We start from the raw sequence: 17,593 nt of genomic DNA, 5'->3' as shown, positions 1-17,593 counted from the left end.
CTCTCCTGCCCCGCTGCCTTCTGGTCCACCGAAAAACGCGGTTCCCTTCAGGAGTATATCCAGTAGATCCGTAGAACGGGTGAGTAGTTCGGCATAAATGTCCGGTGGGGTTGAACCCTTAAAGTGCAGTAGCTCTTCTTTTGTGTAAGAAGTCAGGCAGGACACAGAAACGGTACAAAACAGACAAAACACAACACCATAGCGCCATGGACGGCGCCATCTTGGAACCCAGCCCATGGCATAGACGGTCCAATGACATATCAAAGACTTTAAATACATGTTGCTGATGGCACCACATGCCTGAAACATAGCATATGCACATGTAACATGAAGAGTTTAAATTATTTAACTGCTGTAGTGGAAAAACGGTATTGATCTCTTTTTATGGACTTTGAAGTGCAAACAGATCACAAAAGTGCAACGCCTGAAAGCCTTGAAACTGTGAATCTCTTTTCTTGCTAGATCAGTGTTTTTGAGAGCTTCTTAGACTGTCCAATGACATATCAAAGACTTTAAATACATGTTGCTGATGGCACCACATGCCTGAAACATAGCATATGCACATGTAAACAGGAAGAGTTTTAATTATTTAACTGCTGTAGTGGAAAAACTGTATTGATCTCTTTTTATGGACTTCCAAGTTCAAACAGATCACAAAAGCGCAGCGCCTGAAACCCTTAAAACACATCGATTGCTTCTTCTCTGTCCTTGTCCTTGCTTATTTACAGTATAGGCACATTCACATTCACGCACACACAGACATACACCAGTGTTTGCCGTGTCTCTCCTATGATGTTATTAGCCTCTCTTACTCGAAAATGTAATTTAATGTTATTTATTGCTTTATAAATGTTCTTAGCTGGTAGACAAACATACTCCAGGAGCTTGCTCGATCGCCTTGTTGAGAGGGGTCAGGGAAGAATTTTTTACAGCTCACTTATCTGGCCCCCGGGTGATTACTGTTTTTTTGCTTCCCTCTGGAATATGTAGAGAGTGGGTCGTATGCCCTCCTCCCTTGTTCTCTGTAAAGCGCATTGTGTTGCCTCTGGGTATGAAATGCGCTATAAAAATAAAGCTTTGATTGATTGATTGATTGATTGATTGATTGATTGATTGATTGATTGATTGATTGATATAGTCCAGAACCATGGACGGTGCCAGGATGTTCTCTCTCCAGGGGCTCAGGAGGGGCTTGACCCATACATGGTCAGGGGTGCTAAGAAAAAAAGTTGACTTTCATGACATGGGCATAGGAATGATTTTGACATTAAACAAGCTGTATAAACACACCGTTTTCAGAGCTATAATAAGCCGTTGTTGCTTGTCAGCCAGCTTGGCCAGTTAAGTTAGCTAAAGTGAGACACAAGTTACTTATGCTAGTGCTAGTAGGCTAAAAATCAGTCGCAAGCCATCAAACGTTCTGATTCAAAACTAATTTGTTGATTTAATCGTATCCAATGTCTAATTTCATCAGTTTGCTAGTTTACCCCCATGACTGAGAGACATTTACCTCATCCAAATGCAATCGTCCTCCAACTCACAGCGGGAGAAAGGGTCACATTAATGCTCCACAAGTGAAAGTGAAGTGAAGTTGGTGGTGATTGGCCAATATTCAAACACTGTCAAAACGAGCTACCCTCGTCCCTCGTCCCTCGCGCCTCTCTACTTCGTGGCCCCCTCGTCTAGACCATGGATGGACCTTTTCTTTCGAATTACAAAACGATCCATTATGAACGACTGGCTAACGTACGAGCACACTCACATCAGCACGACTCGTCTGGCGAGGCGAGCTGTTAGGCTCGTCGACATAGCAACCAGACCAGACCCCACCACGCGCATGTAAATCTCAGGGTACCTGTAGCACGAGCACGCAACCATGGGACCTGATTATGAAGAGAGAATGGATGATTATGAACTTTTACTTTTTTATTTTATTTTAAAATAAAAAATGTACCAAAATGTTTGCGGGGGCTTAACCGGGCCTAAGCAGATTTGTGACGGGGCTATAGCCCCGGTGTAGCCCCGTCCCTGTCCAGAACAAATTCCTCGTATGTGAAAACCTACCTGGCCAAAATAAATCTGATTCTGACTCTACATTTCTAGATATATTCTGATTCTTCTCCCCTCCTCCTGGCTCCTCTCATCCCCTCCCTTCTCCTCATCTCGCCTCCCCTTTGCTCTCATCCCCTCCCCTTTCTTCTTCTCTACCCTCTCCTCCCCTTCCCTTTTCCTCTCCCCTCCCCTTCTCTTTTCCTCTCCCCCCTCCTCCTATTCCTCTACTCTCCACCCTTCTCATCCTCTCATCCCCTCCCCTTTCTTCTTCTCTCCCCTCTCCTCCCCTTCCCTTTTCCTCTCCCCTCCCCTTCTCTTTTCCTCTCCCCTCTCCTACTATTCCTCTACTCTCCACCCTTCTCATCCTCTTAACCCCTCCCCTTTTCACTCTCCCTGTAGCCAACTCTCTGTATTAGATAACCACCCCTGTCCCATCTTATCATTCATCAGCATGAAGAGTAGGCCACTCCACTTCCTTCCTTCCTTCCCCTGCTCCCCAGAGAGATGAACAATCAGCAATGTTTTAGACATAACCATAGGCTAATGTAATGGGAGTATGATGGGGACCAGTCAATTTCACAGTCAGCCATTGAGCCCAGCTGCTTCAAATTGCGGCCACCCCAGTTTTGATATACGAGGCAATAACCTATAATGTAATTGAGTCACCTTCAGAGCAGGACCTCTGCCTTTGGAGGTAATAATGAATTATAACAAGTAAAGTATTTGGGTTTGACATGCCCGGCTTTGAGAGGGAAGCCAAATAAATAGAGAGTTACAATAATGAGGAACTTAAAAGTTCAGAGGCAAATATGCCATGCTGGCAGGTGATTGTGAAACTGAAATATAAGACATGCCATTACATTATGAGAAGGTGACATGTTGAATAAAGATTGGCTGATGGGTCTTAAAGGTTCAGACCGATTTATTTAAAGTAAAGAAAGACTGAGATGGAGTTATAGAGTTCATTTGCATTATACATATCTAGCTAACCCTAGCCAGAACACTTCATGTACCATAAAACATCTACCGGAACATATCTGCCACAGCACACCGACCATAATATACCTACCGTAGCACACCTACAATACCATAACATACCATAGCACACCTACCCTAACATACCTACTATAGCACACCTACCCTAACATACCTACCATAGCACACCTACCCTAACATACCTACTATAGCACACCTACCCTAACATACCTACTATAGCACACCTACCCTAACATACCTACCATAGCACACCTACCCTAACATACCTACCATAGCACACCTACCCTAACATACCTACTATAGCACACCTACCCTAACATACCTACCATAGCACACCTACCCTAACATACCTACCATAGCACACCTACCCTAACATACCTACCATAGCACACCTACCCTAACATACCTACCATAGCACACCTACCCTAACATACCTACTATAGCACACCTACCCTAACATACCTACCATAGCACACCTACCCTAACATACCTACAGTACCATAGCACACCTACCCTAACATACCTACCATAGCACACCTACCCTAACATACCTACTATAGCACACCTACCCTAACATACCTACCATAGCACACCTACCCTAACATACCTACCATAGCACACCTACCCTAACATACCTACTATAGCACACCTACCCTAACATACCTACCATAGCACACCTACCCTAACATACCTACTATAGCACACCTACCCTAACATACCTACCATAGCACACCTACCCTAACATACCTACCATAGCACACCTACCCTAACATACCTACTATAGCACACCTACCCTAACATACCTACCATAGCACACCTACCCTAACATACCTACCATAGCACACCTACCCTAACATACCTACCATAGCACACCTACCCTAACATACCTACCATAGCACACCTACCCTAACATACCTACAATACATGTCAAAGGCAATGATGATACTCTTCTACACCTCCATCATCAAGTCTATCCTCACCGCCTCCATCACCATTTGGTTTTCCACCGCAACAGATAAAGACAAGGCCACACTGCAGCGCATCATCCACTCTGTTGGGAGGGTGATCTGCATGCCTCCAAGGCCCAGAAACGGGCGAGAAAGATTGTGTCCAACCCCTCCCATCCTGGTCACAGTCTCTTAGGACCACTTTCCTCAAACACCACAAAAGCAGCTCCTTTCCCACGGCCATCAGACTCATTAACAAGGCTCATTTCCCCCTACGATGCCCCCCCCTCTCTCCCCACTGACTCTATACCTTCTGAACCACTTGCACTCGACTTCTGATTGTTCCACATATCTTAAAGGGGTAGTGTGCTATTTTGGACATTTAGTTCTATTTATGGTCTACCATAAACCTGAAACATAGACCATAATTTCACTGATTTTTCGAGTATTGAGCTAGCTGCAGTTTTTCTGCAGGCTCTCACTGGGCTACAATGGAGGTAAATGAGGCATATGTAAATGCATTGAAGAACTATGATCAATGTGCTTTTTCTGAGACGGGAAGCACAGGGTGTAATCTTACCAGTCTGGGTATGCTCTCCTGTGAAATATTGCAATATGAATAGTGTTAGGTGTTTGGCATCCTCCATGGGAACAGTGAAAATAAGCGCCAGGGGAATGCTTATATCCAAGCCATGCCAAATATGCAAAACTATTTGGATTGCGAAACATTTCACAAAAGAGCATATTGAGACAAGTAAGATTACACCCTGTGCTTACCGTCACAGAAAAGCACATTTACCACAGCTTTTCAATGTATTTACATATGCACTATTGACTTTCATACCCACGTCTTGTTGGGTATGACATTCCGAGCTTGGCACACCTGTATTTGGGTGATTTCTCCCATTCTTCTCTGCAGATCCTCTCAAGCTCTGTCAGGTTAGATGGGGAGCGTTGCTGCACGGCTATTTTCAGGTCTTTCCAAAGATGTTCAATCAGGTTAAAGTCTGTGCGCTGGCTGGGCCACTCAAGGACATTCATAGACTTGTCCCGAAGCCACTCCTTTGTCGTCTTGGTTGTGTACTTAGGGTTGTTGTCCTGTTGTAAGGTAAATCTTCACCCCAGTCTGAGTGTGACTGTGTGAGTACTTTCCGGATGCACTGTACCGCAACTACACAGCTAACTACTGTAAAATCACAGAGATCATATGAGGATTGGTGCTTCCTTCGAGGAGAGAGCTGTGTTTGTTCTGGGTGTGTACAGTACCAGTATGGCTGTGTGGTCTGGGGTGCGTTTCCCAGATTCGCCGAACTTCTCCGCCCTACGACGCTTCTCAAGGTATACCTTGACGAAGGGACAGTTTTTCCTACGAGTGTTTCCCAGACTATCCCTTAGTGGGCGCCTGAAGATACATCGTTAGGTCCATCCCAAGATACATCGTTAGAGGAGCTGTCCCTGGGCGCGGTGCTGAAAAAAGAATGAATCGATGCTGCACACATCGATGGCCATTCGTAAAGTCACATAAATGACGTGCCAATATAATACGTGTTATGTAAATCATTGTTATTTCAGGCTAATATTACCAAAAAGGAAGTTATGCCTCCGAAGCTCATCTGCGAATATATTTAAGAGTCAAGGCGAGACCGCGTGATAGTGGATCCATGTATAGGGACGGACCACGGGTAAAGTTAGTTGGGGTTAGGGGTAGGGGAAGGGTCAGGTGTAAGGTAGGTTAAGGTTAGGATAAGGTTAGGTTTTAGGGTGGGGTTAGTGGTCGGAGTAGGGGTGGAGTTAGGATTGGGTGAGGTTAAGGCTAGTGTTAGGGTTAGGTAGATAGCTAGGTAGCTAGGTAGCTAGATACCGGTAGTAGTGTGAAGGTCTCAAGGGGCATAAGGGGAGTATCGTGGCCTCCCAATCGGCCATATAGATATCTGCTAAAGCCGGGGCGAACTTTTTCCCCATGGCCACACCCTTCACCTGCAGATACATTTTGTCATTGAAAGAGAAATCGTTTTTGGTGAGGGCTAGTTCCAATAGTTGGAGTATATGGCCGTCAGGCCGACCCGCCACCGGGTGTTCGGCCAGACACTTCTGAACAGCAGCCAGGCCAGGACCAGCTTCGATGTTGGTGTACAAACTATCCACGTCCATAGAGAACAAGAGGTCGTCTGGGTTCAGTCTGGCTGCCCGCACCTTCTCAACAAAGTCGTAGGTGTCCTTGATGTAACTAGGATGGCGGGTGGATAAGGGGTTGATGAAGGAGTCTATATATTCCGAGATAGCATATGTTTCAGTGCCAGAGTCTGAAACAATGGGCCTACCCGCCAGTACCTGAAAAGGTACAGGCCATAAGGACGGGGTTTTATGAATCTTGGGCAGTAGGTAGAAACATCTGGCCCTAGGTTCATTCTGACCCATTAGGTATATTAACTGTTTAGAGTTTATGTACCCCAAGCGGCAGAGATCGGCTAGGATATCCCTGATTTCTGCAGCTGTGTTTTGGAAGATGGGGCCGGGCAGTAAACTATAGTATTGGGTCATACTAAGTTGCCTTTCGGCCTCGGCCACATATTGGGACCTGTCCATAATGCCAATGGCCGTGCCTTTGTCAACTGGTTTGGTTACAATACTGGGATCTCTTTGAAATTGGCGGAGCGCGATGACTTCCTCTGGTTCTAAGTTGGGCTTTTCAGGGCGTAGGTATAGGTGTGAGGTGGTAAGGTAGTCCTCGTCTAATAACCGTAGAAGGTATTGGGGGAGTTGGCTCGTGTGTGGTTCCCAATTGGATTTGGGCAGGAAATGTAGGGTGTCCTCCGGGTCAGACCGAAAATCCTCGAAGAAGGCCGTCAACTTGAGGCGTCTGTGATAAGCCAAAACTTCTGTGAGTAGTCGGGGGCAGGCATTTTTGGTGACGTCGAGGGTGGGAATGAAGGAGAGGCCCTTATTAAGGAGCGTGACCTGGGATGGGGTGGGTTGAAAGGTTTCATCAAAGTCCCAATGCATAGCCTGCATTGCATCAAAGTAAATATACACGAGAGCATGGATCGGAACATATAAGCCTTGTCTGGGATGTCTTGAAAGGCCAGGAAAAAATACATTAATGATGATAGGCAATGATGATCGCAAAATGACCACTGATTTAGTTATCATACAAACAAAGGTATAATGCCCATATGAATAGCACCTGTGGCAGTAGCATTCCCACGTAGGAATTCCCACGGATACGATGACTAATTGAATCCATCAGGCACCGGTGTGGGCGCATGCGGCCTATAAAAAACCAAGGGTAATTTCACACATTGAGCGACATGGCAGACATGAGGCCACGACGACGAGCGATACCGTTTACGAAGGAAGAGCTGCTGATTATGCTGGACGAGGTGGGGGAGCGGAAGGCCGTGCTCTTTGGCGGCTTCCGCACTGCCAATGCTAACCAGCTGAAGAAGGCCGCTTGGACGAGCGTTGCTGCGCGGATGGCTGCTTCCACTCCTGGGCCACCCAGGGAGTGGACAGTCATCCGCAAAGTGGCAGGACTTCGCCAGCCAGGCGAAAAGTCAGGGGGCGGCGGTGCGAAGAGAGGCGGGGAGGACCGGTGGTGGGCAGAGCACCGTGCCTCCCCTCACCCCGGAGGAGGAGAAGGCGCTGGCCATCATCGGATGCGAGGTGGGCTGGCCAGGTCGCAGACACGTGTGAGAGGCGTGCTCTGCGACTGCAGTGTGGAGCTCCTGGAGGTGGAGAGGCAGCGTACACTGTACACTGTTTATTCCCATTCTGCATGCATTCCATTCAATGTCGCTTATTTAATTCTCCTCCCTTGCAGATGATCCAGAGGCCTGAGACACACCACACCACACACACTACACACTCACACTACATGCACTCACCACACCCCGCCCACCCACTACACTACACTGCACACTCACACTACATGCACTCACCACACCACTCATCCTTCCTACATGTCGCTACCTTGTAGTGGTGGGAAGGCGGGTCCAAAAATATTTTATTCTTAAGATTCAAGATGTGTTTGGTGTAAATGCTGAATGGTGTTTGGTGTAAATCCTGAAACCTGCCCGGCATGGTTGAACCTGTTGGGGGGTGACCCCCCCGCCGGTATAGCCTTCATGGTCATGGAGACACACAAGCCTTCCCACCATGACAAGGTAGCAACACATAGGAAGGACCTCTACCCTGAAACCTGCCCGGCATGGTTGCACCTGCTGGGGGGTTACCCCCACCGCCGGTATAGCCTTCAAGGTCATGGAGGCACACCGGGGGGGAGGGGGGTTCAGGCAAAAATGTTGATGAGGTCCTGCCTGGCCTGGAAACCCGCGTTGTAAAGGGCTGCACGCTCAGGCAGAGGGATGTCACCATTGCCATCCCCCTCCGCCGCCGCCATCAGACCTGCTCGTGCCCGGATGTTATGCAGCATCGCTGTGACCACGATAACAGCACAACACTTCGCAGGTCCGAACTTCAGCCCCCCTGAAGACCGATGGATGCACCGGAACCGAAGTTTCCAACGGCCAATGGTGCGCTCCACCAGGCTCCTGGTGCAGCCGTGCGTGGAGTTGAAGTCCCGCTCAGCTGGGGTCAGGGGATCCGCCACAGGGGTGATGAGGTGGGTTCGGAGAGGGTAGCCACTGTCCCCAAGGAACACACCCCTACCATACTCCCCTCTGGCAGTCTTCTGTCCCACACCCGAGTTGGCCCAGATGAAGCTGTCGTGGGTGCTGCCTGGCCACTTGGCGACGACGTCCATAAACAGCCCATTGTGGTCCACTACCACTTGGGTGTTTATGGCCGGGTACCCCTTCCGGCAGATGAAGGCCTGGTCCCACATGGATGGGTTGGTGACAGGGATCAGGGTCCCATCTATGAGGGCAATCACCTGGGGAATGCCCGCCATGGCGTGGAACGCCTGGTGTCGCGCCAGTGTGTCCTCCCTCGTCGCCAGCATCCTGAGATGCGTGCGCGCATGACACATGAGGACATCGGTGACAGCCTCCACGCTCTGGGACACCGAAGCCTTACTCAGCCCCAGTCCATCTCCCACCACCTCCAGGAAACTGCCCACGGCGTAGAACCGTGAGGCTGCCAGGAGCTGTACCTCAGGGCTGAGGGCGAAGTTGCATCTGGTGGCCCTGGTGATGTGGGGTCGCACAATCTCTAGCAGGCTCTAGATTTCCGCACGTGGCAGCCGATACTTGGCTACGATGGCACGGTCCGAGAGGACATCCAGAGGGCAGAAGTTTGTGCGAATGTGATGGTTCACAAGAACCAAATCGCTATGCGGACGGCGTCGCCGTTGGTTCCTTTGGTTGAGCACAATGATTCGTTGCAATGCAGTCATGATGTCTACCTGAGGCACGAGTTGGCTGTGACACACTTAAATAGAAGGGAACTCTAATTGATGAGATCAATTCCACCTGTGGCTACCCTACTGTGGGTCTAGTTGGGTGAATCAATTCACCAGGATATCTGTCTGTAGGCTATCTGACATTGTATGAAGACAGCCAGACAAGCCATGTCATCTGATTATCCCTTTACATAAGAAAATGTTGTTGTTGTTGTTCACAGAGTGGATTATATTAGGCTATGGATAGTCCCTATATGTTGTTTGGCTCAATTAAATTTTTAAAAACAACATTCCCATGATGTGTTCTGTAGGCTCCATAACATTATTTTCATCGTTCAAGTTAATTGTATTTTGTGTACACTAATGATGTGAATCGCGCAGGTAGGATAGATAGATGTGCGTTGTATTGCAACTGTCCTTTTTAAAAGTGTAATTTTGCTCTAATCAAGCTAAAACTATAACGGGATGAACGGAGCGCATCGCCAAGGGACAGCTTACGATGGGTTCAGACCGCCCTTCATAACGTATCCCTTGGCTGTGGTATACCTTGACTAAGAAGGCTCTGGGAAACAGCGCTCCAGGGAGGGCTACGATGTATCTTCGGAAGGTACATCGTAAGGGCGATTTACGATGTACCTTGGGTGGAGCCGTTTCCCAAAGCCTTCGTAGCCAAGGTATACCTTGACCTAAGAAGGCTCTGGGAAACCAATCGAGGTGGACCTAACGACGTTCTTACGATGCACGTAGCGCTACGATGCCTCTACGATGCCTCTGGGAAACGCACCCCTGGTCTGTACTGCAAACACAAACCCCACACCACCTCATTCCAATTATTTAGCTCCAGCAAGAAAAAGAGCAATCAACACTGTCGACCCGGGATTCAGCTATTATATAATATGGCAGTTGAAATACAGATTTTTACTGATAACCGTCATGGTTTTGGGTCCATGTGAGCAGTAAAATATAACCAAATTACTCACAACTGCCAAAGGAAGGACAAAGTAATTATTTTTAGTGCTATGAGTCCCAGTGGTTTCCCATAGCAATTCATTCAAGCATATATCCCGCCTAACTTTAGCCACTCTCTCATAAAAAAAATAAAACAATAGAGATTGTAACATAATGAAGGCCATTTTGAGCTATTTCGATTTATTTATATGTTGACATGCGTTGAAATTACCATTGTTCACACATCAGCACCGGTGTGCTGGACAAATTGATTCCGCACCTGTTCGACGTCTGATTGCTGCAATTTGGAACTGGTGTGCAGCCAGCCAGGCCACAGACAGAAGCTGTGAATGAGTTAGTGGCTGTATGAAGCTCACACACGCACGCACACACACACACACACACACACACACACACACACACACACACACTTAATTTCCCCCCAGCCCGCTGGTCAGTTCCAGGACAGCATGGCAGGCTGTATGAGCGATGGGTTCTTTGGGAGCACATGCCTCTGGTCCAACGTCACCTGCACCTCATCCTCACAGCAGGGGCTCTGAACCGTGGGTCAGAGGGTGGAGTGTGTGTGTGTCTGTGTGTGTATGAGAGAGAGAGAGAAGTGTGTGTGTGTGTGTGTGTGTGTGTGTGAGAGCATGTGTGTGTAGTGTACATGCTTGGGTTTTGTGTGTGCAGGTGTTTCTGCGTGTGTTGTGGACATGTTTGTGAATTTGTGTGTAGCCTACTTCTTTTTGTACCATGTGTATGTGTGGGGTCATGTGAATGTGTGGGGTCATATATGTGGGGTCATGTGAATGTGTGGGGTCATATATGTGGGGTCATGTGAATGGGGTTGCAGCAGTAGATTATCAAGCAGGCAAGCATCTGCATGTTCTGAGCTGGTGGCATAGTTAGAGCCATGATGTGTGTGTGTGTGTGTGTGTGTGTGTGTGTGTGTGTATGTGTGTGTGTGTGCGTGCGCACGTGTTTCTATGTGTCAAGGTCGAGAAGAGGATGATGAGGGGACTGCAGTATAGGGAGGTAAAGTGACGAAGTGCCCTTTTAATCTGTCTTGTTCTGTCCTGCAAATTTGGTCACATTCGTGGCCTTCTGTTGTCCACCCTACCATTGTACACAATAGCAGATAGCTAGCTAGCTATCTTGCTAACGTTAGTCAAACCAAGCTCATTCAAACGGGGCTTGTCAAACTGAAAATGTCCACTAGCCATGATGCTAATTATCACCACGTTCTACTCTGTTCACTTACGCAGCAATTTTGACTTTATTTGAATTTGCTCAAAAGGGACAATGGTAAGGAATGGAAAGGAGGGTCTGTCCGATAGTCAAACCTCAGATTGAAGAGGAACAATGCAGATTATGTCCTGATCTAGTGAGGATGCCTCCTGGGCGCCTCACTAGGGAGGTGTTCCAGGCGTGTCTGGCTGGGAGGAGGCCGCGGGGTAGACCCAGGACCAGGTGGCGGGACTACATCTCCGCACTGGCCTGTGAGCGGCTAAAGATTCCCCAGGCAGAGCTGGTTGATGCTGCCAGGGAAAGGGATGTCTGGGGCCCCCTGCTGGAACCCCGGATAAGCGGATGACAATGGATGGATGGATGGGTGGACAATAGTAGCGATCAACCAACGGTCAGAGCGGTGTTAGCGATCAGAACGGTTTTATAGATCTAGCAGTCAGTAAATTTGACAAAATTTCAAGAGGTGGACATCACTTGACTCCTCGACCTATAGAATCTAGTAATGTGCTCTAATTCAAGAGCAACTAACACATGTTTACGATGCACAAGAACATGGTCAGCAGCTATATCAGCTGCATTCACCAGTGAAGTGCTCAAAACACGACAGAGGAGGCCTCGCTTTAAAATAACTAAAATGTAAAATGAATAAAAAGTACATTTGAGAAACTGTATGTTACTGTGATGGATATATATAGTTAGTAGTTTATTGTTTTATCTATCCAAAATGGTATGTGTTGTCATTAGGTTTAGTTATTTATTTCAACATTTTCTCCCTTGAAAAAGATAGGGCGGGTGTGAACCCAACCAGTAGAGGGTGTAGTTTTACACTTTGGCTCCCTGTTCACTTGTTAAGCTGAACATCACACACAATTTCTGGGTCCAGTCACTCCTTCAGTTCAGATCCCAAACACAAGCTACAATGGCAAAGTCTGTGAACTTCTTTCTTTAGTGACACACCTTTGAGGTACTAGCTAACGTTAGCTAGCTAGCTTAGTTGACATCTAAAGATGATATGTGTTCTGGCTGAGGTGTTCTGGCTGAGGTTTATATATATATATATATATATATATATATATATATATATATATATATATATATATATATATATATATATATATATATATAAACATGAATGTCCAGCTAGGTTTAGGAGGGTTGGTTATAAAGACTAGTTGACATAATGACCTGCCATCCCCTGGCTAGCTAGAGAAGTATCATAGACTAGGATAATATAAATACATCACTGGCAATGTCTTTTAGATGTGTTAGGGTGAGGGTTAAATTGTTTTAAATATACAGGTGCTAGTTGAGGGTCAGTCAGTGAGGTACAGCACCTGCTGTACCGATCAGCAGAGACAAGGGCGAACATATGGCAACCTTGTTGATTTGGGTGGAGAAAAATTAGTCCTGCACCCATGTGGAGTGTATGTTGAAGAGGTTGAAAACGCAGAAAACTGACGAGTGTCTGAGATTACACCATCCACAACACAAGGTTAGTTATTAATTTGAAAGTGATGCTGATGTTGATACCGAAATCATAATTGGCCAGACAGTGATTTATCTTTCAGTGATTAAGCATGTGAATTGACACTGTGTGCTTAACTTTAAATCTAGACTCTCCCCTTGCAGACGTTTGGTGTAGTGTGGCGTTGAATTCTTTTTGAAGCTTTGCTGAAGCATGTTTATACTGTACGGCGGTAGAACAAAGCCAGTGCTGTCTTTGATACCAGTGTGTGTTATCATCTGATGGTCCATGTGATTCAGTAAAGTGATTTCAACATCCCAAAACAAACACGATATTCACCACTGTTGTGTAATTTGAGTTCTTGCCTCTTATTTCCATGTGCAGATGAGGAGTAAGAGGATGAAGAGAAAGATCCTCCTAAAAAAGGCCACCACTGCCAAATCTTGTGTGAGAGTGACGCTAGCAAAGGAGTTGGATGATGACGAAAACGATGATGGTAAAAACGGATTCATCTTTTCTTGTGCCCTTTTCAGGTAAACACTAACGGTTGTGAAGTGATTCCATTTGAACTGAAGCCAATGGTGACTGGTGAATTAATACTTAAATGTATATGAAGTCAGCTCCTTGATTTGATGCCTGCTGATGTAAGATAAATAAATGGCTCATTAGCTACTCCTGCATGTCACACTGTGGAGCATCTGTGTTTGACTTACATTGTCACTGACACTGAGGGCAAACCCGGTGTCCTTCGAGTTTAAATAAAGTTAATTTAATTTAATTAATCTGCATCTGCTGTGCTGAGGCCTGGGTTATACAAGGTCAACACGAGAATGACAACAAGCAGGGGCGGACTGCGGAAATAATTCAATGTAGCCCCAGTCAGGCCCCTTTTTAAGCCGGATCTGCCCCCGCGGTGAATATTTCTGTATTTATTAAATTATAACTAACAAAAAATACACATAGAAAATGAGGTGTGGGCTTCTCTCAGCTCGGTGATCTTGCGACGCGCCGACGCGGTGAGATGGAACACCTTCAGTTCAGCAACCGGCAATTGTTTTGTAAACTTGATGGTGTGCAGACTTGGCCTATTTGTATGGGGTTAGATCTGTTTCAATACTTGTCAATATACACCGCATGTTTCATAAATGTTTTTTTGTGATTCACAAATACATTTGTGTGGTTCACAAATAAATTATTGTTTCACAAATGTTTTTGGGTGATTCACAAATAAATTCTTGTTTCACAAATGTTTTTTTGTGGTTCACAAATATATTTCAAAACTCACAAACGTGTGCACCGCTTGTATTTACTTGCACCCGAGACACGAACCATTCTGGCGAGAGAGACACGAACCATGAAACTGCTGACACAAATCAAAATTGATTTTGAAACAGATCTACCGTCAACCCTATGATAGTTATTTTTCATAATGTTTGCAAATATATTTCTGTGATTCACAAATACATTTGTGTGATTCACAAATAAATTCTTGTTTCAAATATGTATTTTTGTGGTTCACAAATGTATTTTTGTGGTTCACAAATGTATTTTTGTGGTTCACAAATATATTTCTAACTCACAAACCGCTTGTATTTACTTGCACCCGAGACACGAACCAGAAATCTATTCTGAAACGTTTAGAAAAAAAAAAAGTACCCTGCCTCATCTCCAGCCAATCAGATTACAAGGCAGCTCCGACCAATCAGTGTGCGCGTTTTGTTTTGGTTCCGTCACTCGGCTTCGGTTTCTTATTTTGTTAGGGGATTAATTGAAGTCCAGAGTTTAGGGAAGGGACCTTACATTTTCAGTCACACTTTCGATTCCCAGGCTTGTCTTTTTTGTTGCCCTTTTTTATGAAGTAGGCTACAGGATATTTTGATCACACCATATAGGTTCCCAATACAATGAAAATAAATAATGGGAGTCAAATGTATCTTCTACAAATACCGTAGATGCTCACTTCACCATCACATGGGCACCTTGTAGCCCAAGTATGGCTGATGTGATGTCAATGCACTCTGAATCACCATACATTGTATTATTATTATTATTATTACTTCCGCCCCAGGGGCAAAGGGGTAATGTTTTCACCCCTGTCTGTCTGTGTGTGTGTGTCTGTCTGCATGCGGACAGGATTAAACAAAAACTACCAGCCTGATATACATGAAACTCGGTGGAGGGGTGCAGCATGGGCCAAGGAACTCTCCATTAAATTTGACCATTGACCATGATTCATTCATAGGTGGCTCTACAGTACCCATATTACTGTAACTTCAATGTAGTGGGGGATTTAGGTTTCAGTTTCAGTGTGGATAGTTGAAGCGATGCATTCTGTAGGCTACCTCAATAGAGTCCGCTAAATTACCATGTTTAATGCTTTATGTATACTATCTGTTAGTGTGAAGTGTGATGATTTCTGTACAGCCAAGATCGAACCCAGCATGGGCAAGTGAGCGTAAAGGCAATACTGCCAAGCAACACAGTGACACCTGTTATATAGACTAGTGTCTCAACTTGCATTTAAACGGTAATGGCCGGGTTTCCCGAAAGTGTTAAGAAGCACTTAACTCAAAAGTACTTCTCAACTCCCATGCAAAGGGTTGCTTAAGAAGGTTCTTTATCGGGAAACCTGGCCTATGTAAATTTCAAGCATTTAAAGTAAACTGCAGACACTTTCAGGTGGATGAAAATAAAGTGTCGGCACATTAAAATGATTGACTTCATAGAAAACGATATCTCGCCTATAGATTTAACATGTCATTGGCTGTATAACTCCCATTTCAAATGTACATCTTGTAAACTACTGTCTGCAGACTCTGAACCAGCCCACTCCTCCCTCCACTACTGCTCTGCTTGGCTGTTAATGAATGTGAATGGGAAGTCTTCACTAAACTAGCAACGTTTTGGAAATTGGAGAGGAAGGATGCCAAGCAGAAAGAGGAAACTACAGGTGGTGCTACAGTAACCAATTCAAACGCCAGTAGGAGAGCACAGCACATGAGAGGTGGTGGTGGGAGGAAAGGTAGAGGGGGGGGCGTGGAAGGGGGAGAGCAGTTGGGGGGCGGAGGTCTGCACTCTCTGAGTGCAAGCCCCTCTAGTTATTATTACTATTATTAGGTGGGCTACCTTGTAGAAGCTAGCCCAACTTGTGATATTCCCACTATTTCTTTCTTTCTTTCTTTCTTTCTTTCTTTCTTTCTTTCTTTCTTTCTTTATTATAGTTCTCCCCAATTTTTTTTTACCTTAACTAGTTCTTCATACTTTGTGCTAGAAACGTACTTCAAAATGTTTAAGATGATTAGCTGTTTCCGGGAAACATTCAGATTTTTGATATTTTTTATAGTTTTTTAGCAATTTAAATTTTAATAGTAAATTTTGTACCATTGAAACTGCTGGTGGAATGTTCAGTATCATTGTGTTTTTAGAGTGGTGGCAGCTGTTGCTTTGAAAATATTCACACATTTTGTAAACTGCTGGCACTCCTACAGTTTTGAAAGCTCACACACATATTATACATCAAAACGTTCGCAGAACTGTGCTGATTCATACAATGTAAGTATCTAAGCTGTGTGACTTACAGTTTCTGAGGTATGACTATTTGTTTGGCAACTGCGATCCCCATTGAAACGTATGTAGGCACTAGCTTTGGAGCTGCAAATTTTGCATTTTTACTATTTTTCTAACTTGTCGCTATGCCTACAGTTTTAACAGCTCATACACATATTATATACATCAAAACGTCCACACAACTGTGCTGATTCGTACAATGTAAGTATCTAAGCTGTGACTTATAGTTTTCACTGTGTGACAATTTGTTCGGCAACTGCGCTCCCAATTGAAACGTATGGCGAGTGAGTCAGCGAATTCTGTGTGTTCTGTGCTTTGGTGCTGTAGACCTGTGCTGCTGCCCTGTGGTTGCTATGGTGACAGTTCACAGGAGAGAGCTGGAAGGTATCTTAAAGGTACCTTTTTATGTTCTTATTTTTAAGTTCTTATACCCGTTTTTTAACCTGTCACCACTCCTACAGTTATTAAGCTAAATGGACATATTATATCTCAAAATGTTCAGCTGGTTCCCAGGATTCCTATGATCGTACATCTAAGCTGTGACATTCATACTTTTTGAGCTGGAGCTGTCTGAAGCTGGTCATGCTTTCCCATGCAAACAATTGATGGAAAGTTCAGAGTGTCAGTTGTGATTTGAATTTCGGTGCATGTGCAGCCTCTCTTAAAGGTACAGACACCCTTCTATGACTACTGTAGCATTATATTCCTACCTTCAAATGAATGATACAGATTAGATTGTAGACTTTAGGAAGAAACCAGCCACCCTGCGCGCGCACACACACGCACCTTAATATTCTAAACAATCTGTTGATGAGTCTCGCCACACACGGCCTTCACTGATGAGGGAAGGTGGGTAGCCCGGAGAGGGGTACACTGTCCCCGACCTGCTATGACATGAGTGGGCGAAGTTTCGCCATCACACCACTAACCACACCACGGACCCGTCAACTCAGCCTTTGAGTGAGCTAGAGACACACGGTCTTCGCCGGTGAGTGCATGGAGATTGCC

General features: G+C 45.5%; 1 protein-coding gene across 1 annotated transcript; it reads right to left on the bottom strand.

Annotated features, from left to right (window-relative positions):
- Positions 1-8,283: 8,283 nt before the first annotated feature.
- Positions 8,284-9,348, bottom strand: LOC311314502 (putative nuclease HARBI1; the record flags this gene model as incomplete). The annotated part of the gene is made up of 2 exons (XM_084444878.1): positions 8,284-9,139; positions 9,203-9,348. The coding sequence occupies 2 exons, from the start codon at positions 9,346-9,348 to the stop codon at positions 8,284-8,286; spliced, it is 1,002 nt and encodes a 333-aa protein (XP_084301004.1).
- Between the last annotated feature and the right edge of the window lie 8,245 nt (positions 9,349-17,593).

Source organism: Borostomias antarcticus, assembly GCF_949987555.1.
Source record: "Borostomias antarcticus genome assembly, chromosome: 1".
NCBI classification, from domain to species: domain Eukaryota; kingdom Metazoa; phylum Chordata; class Actinopteri; order Stomiiformes; family Stomiidae; genus Borostomias; species Borostomias antarcticus.
The sequence above is the reverse complement of the archived record's forward strand: the minus strand, read 5'-3'. Positions and strand labels throughout refer to the sequence as shown.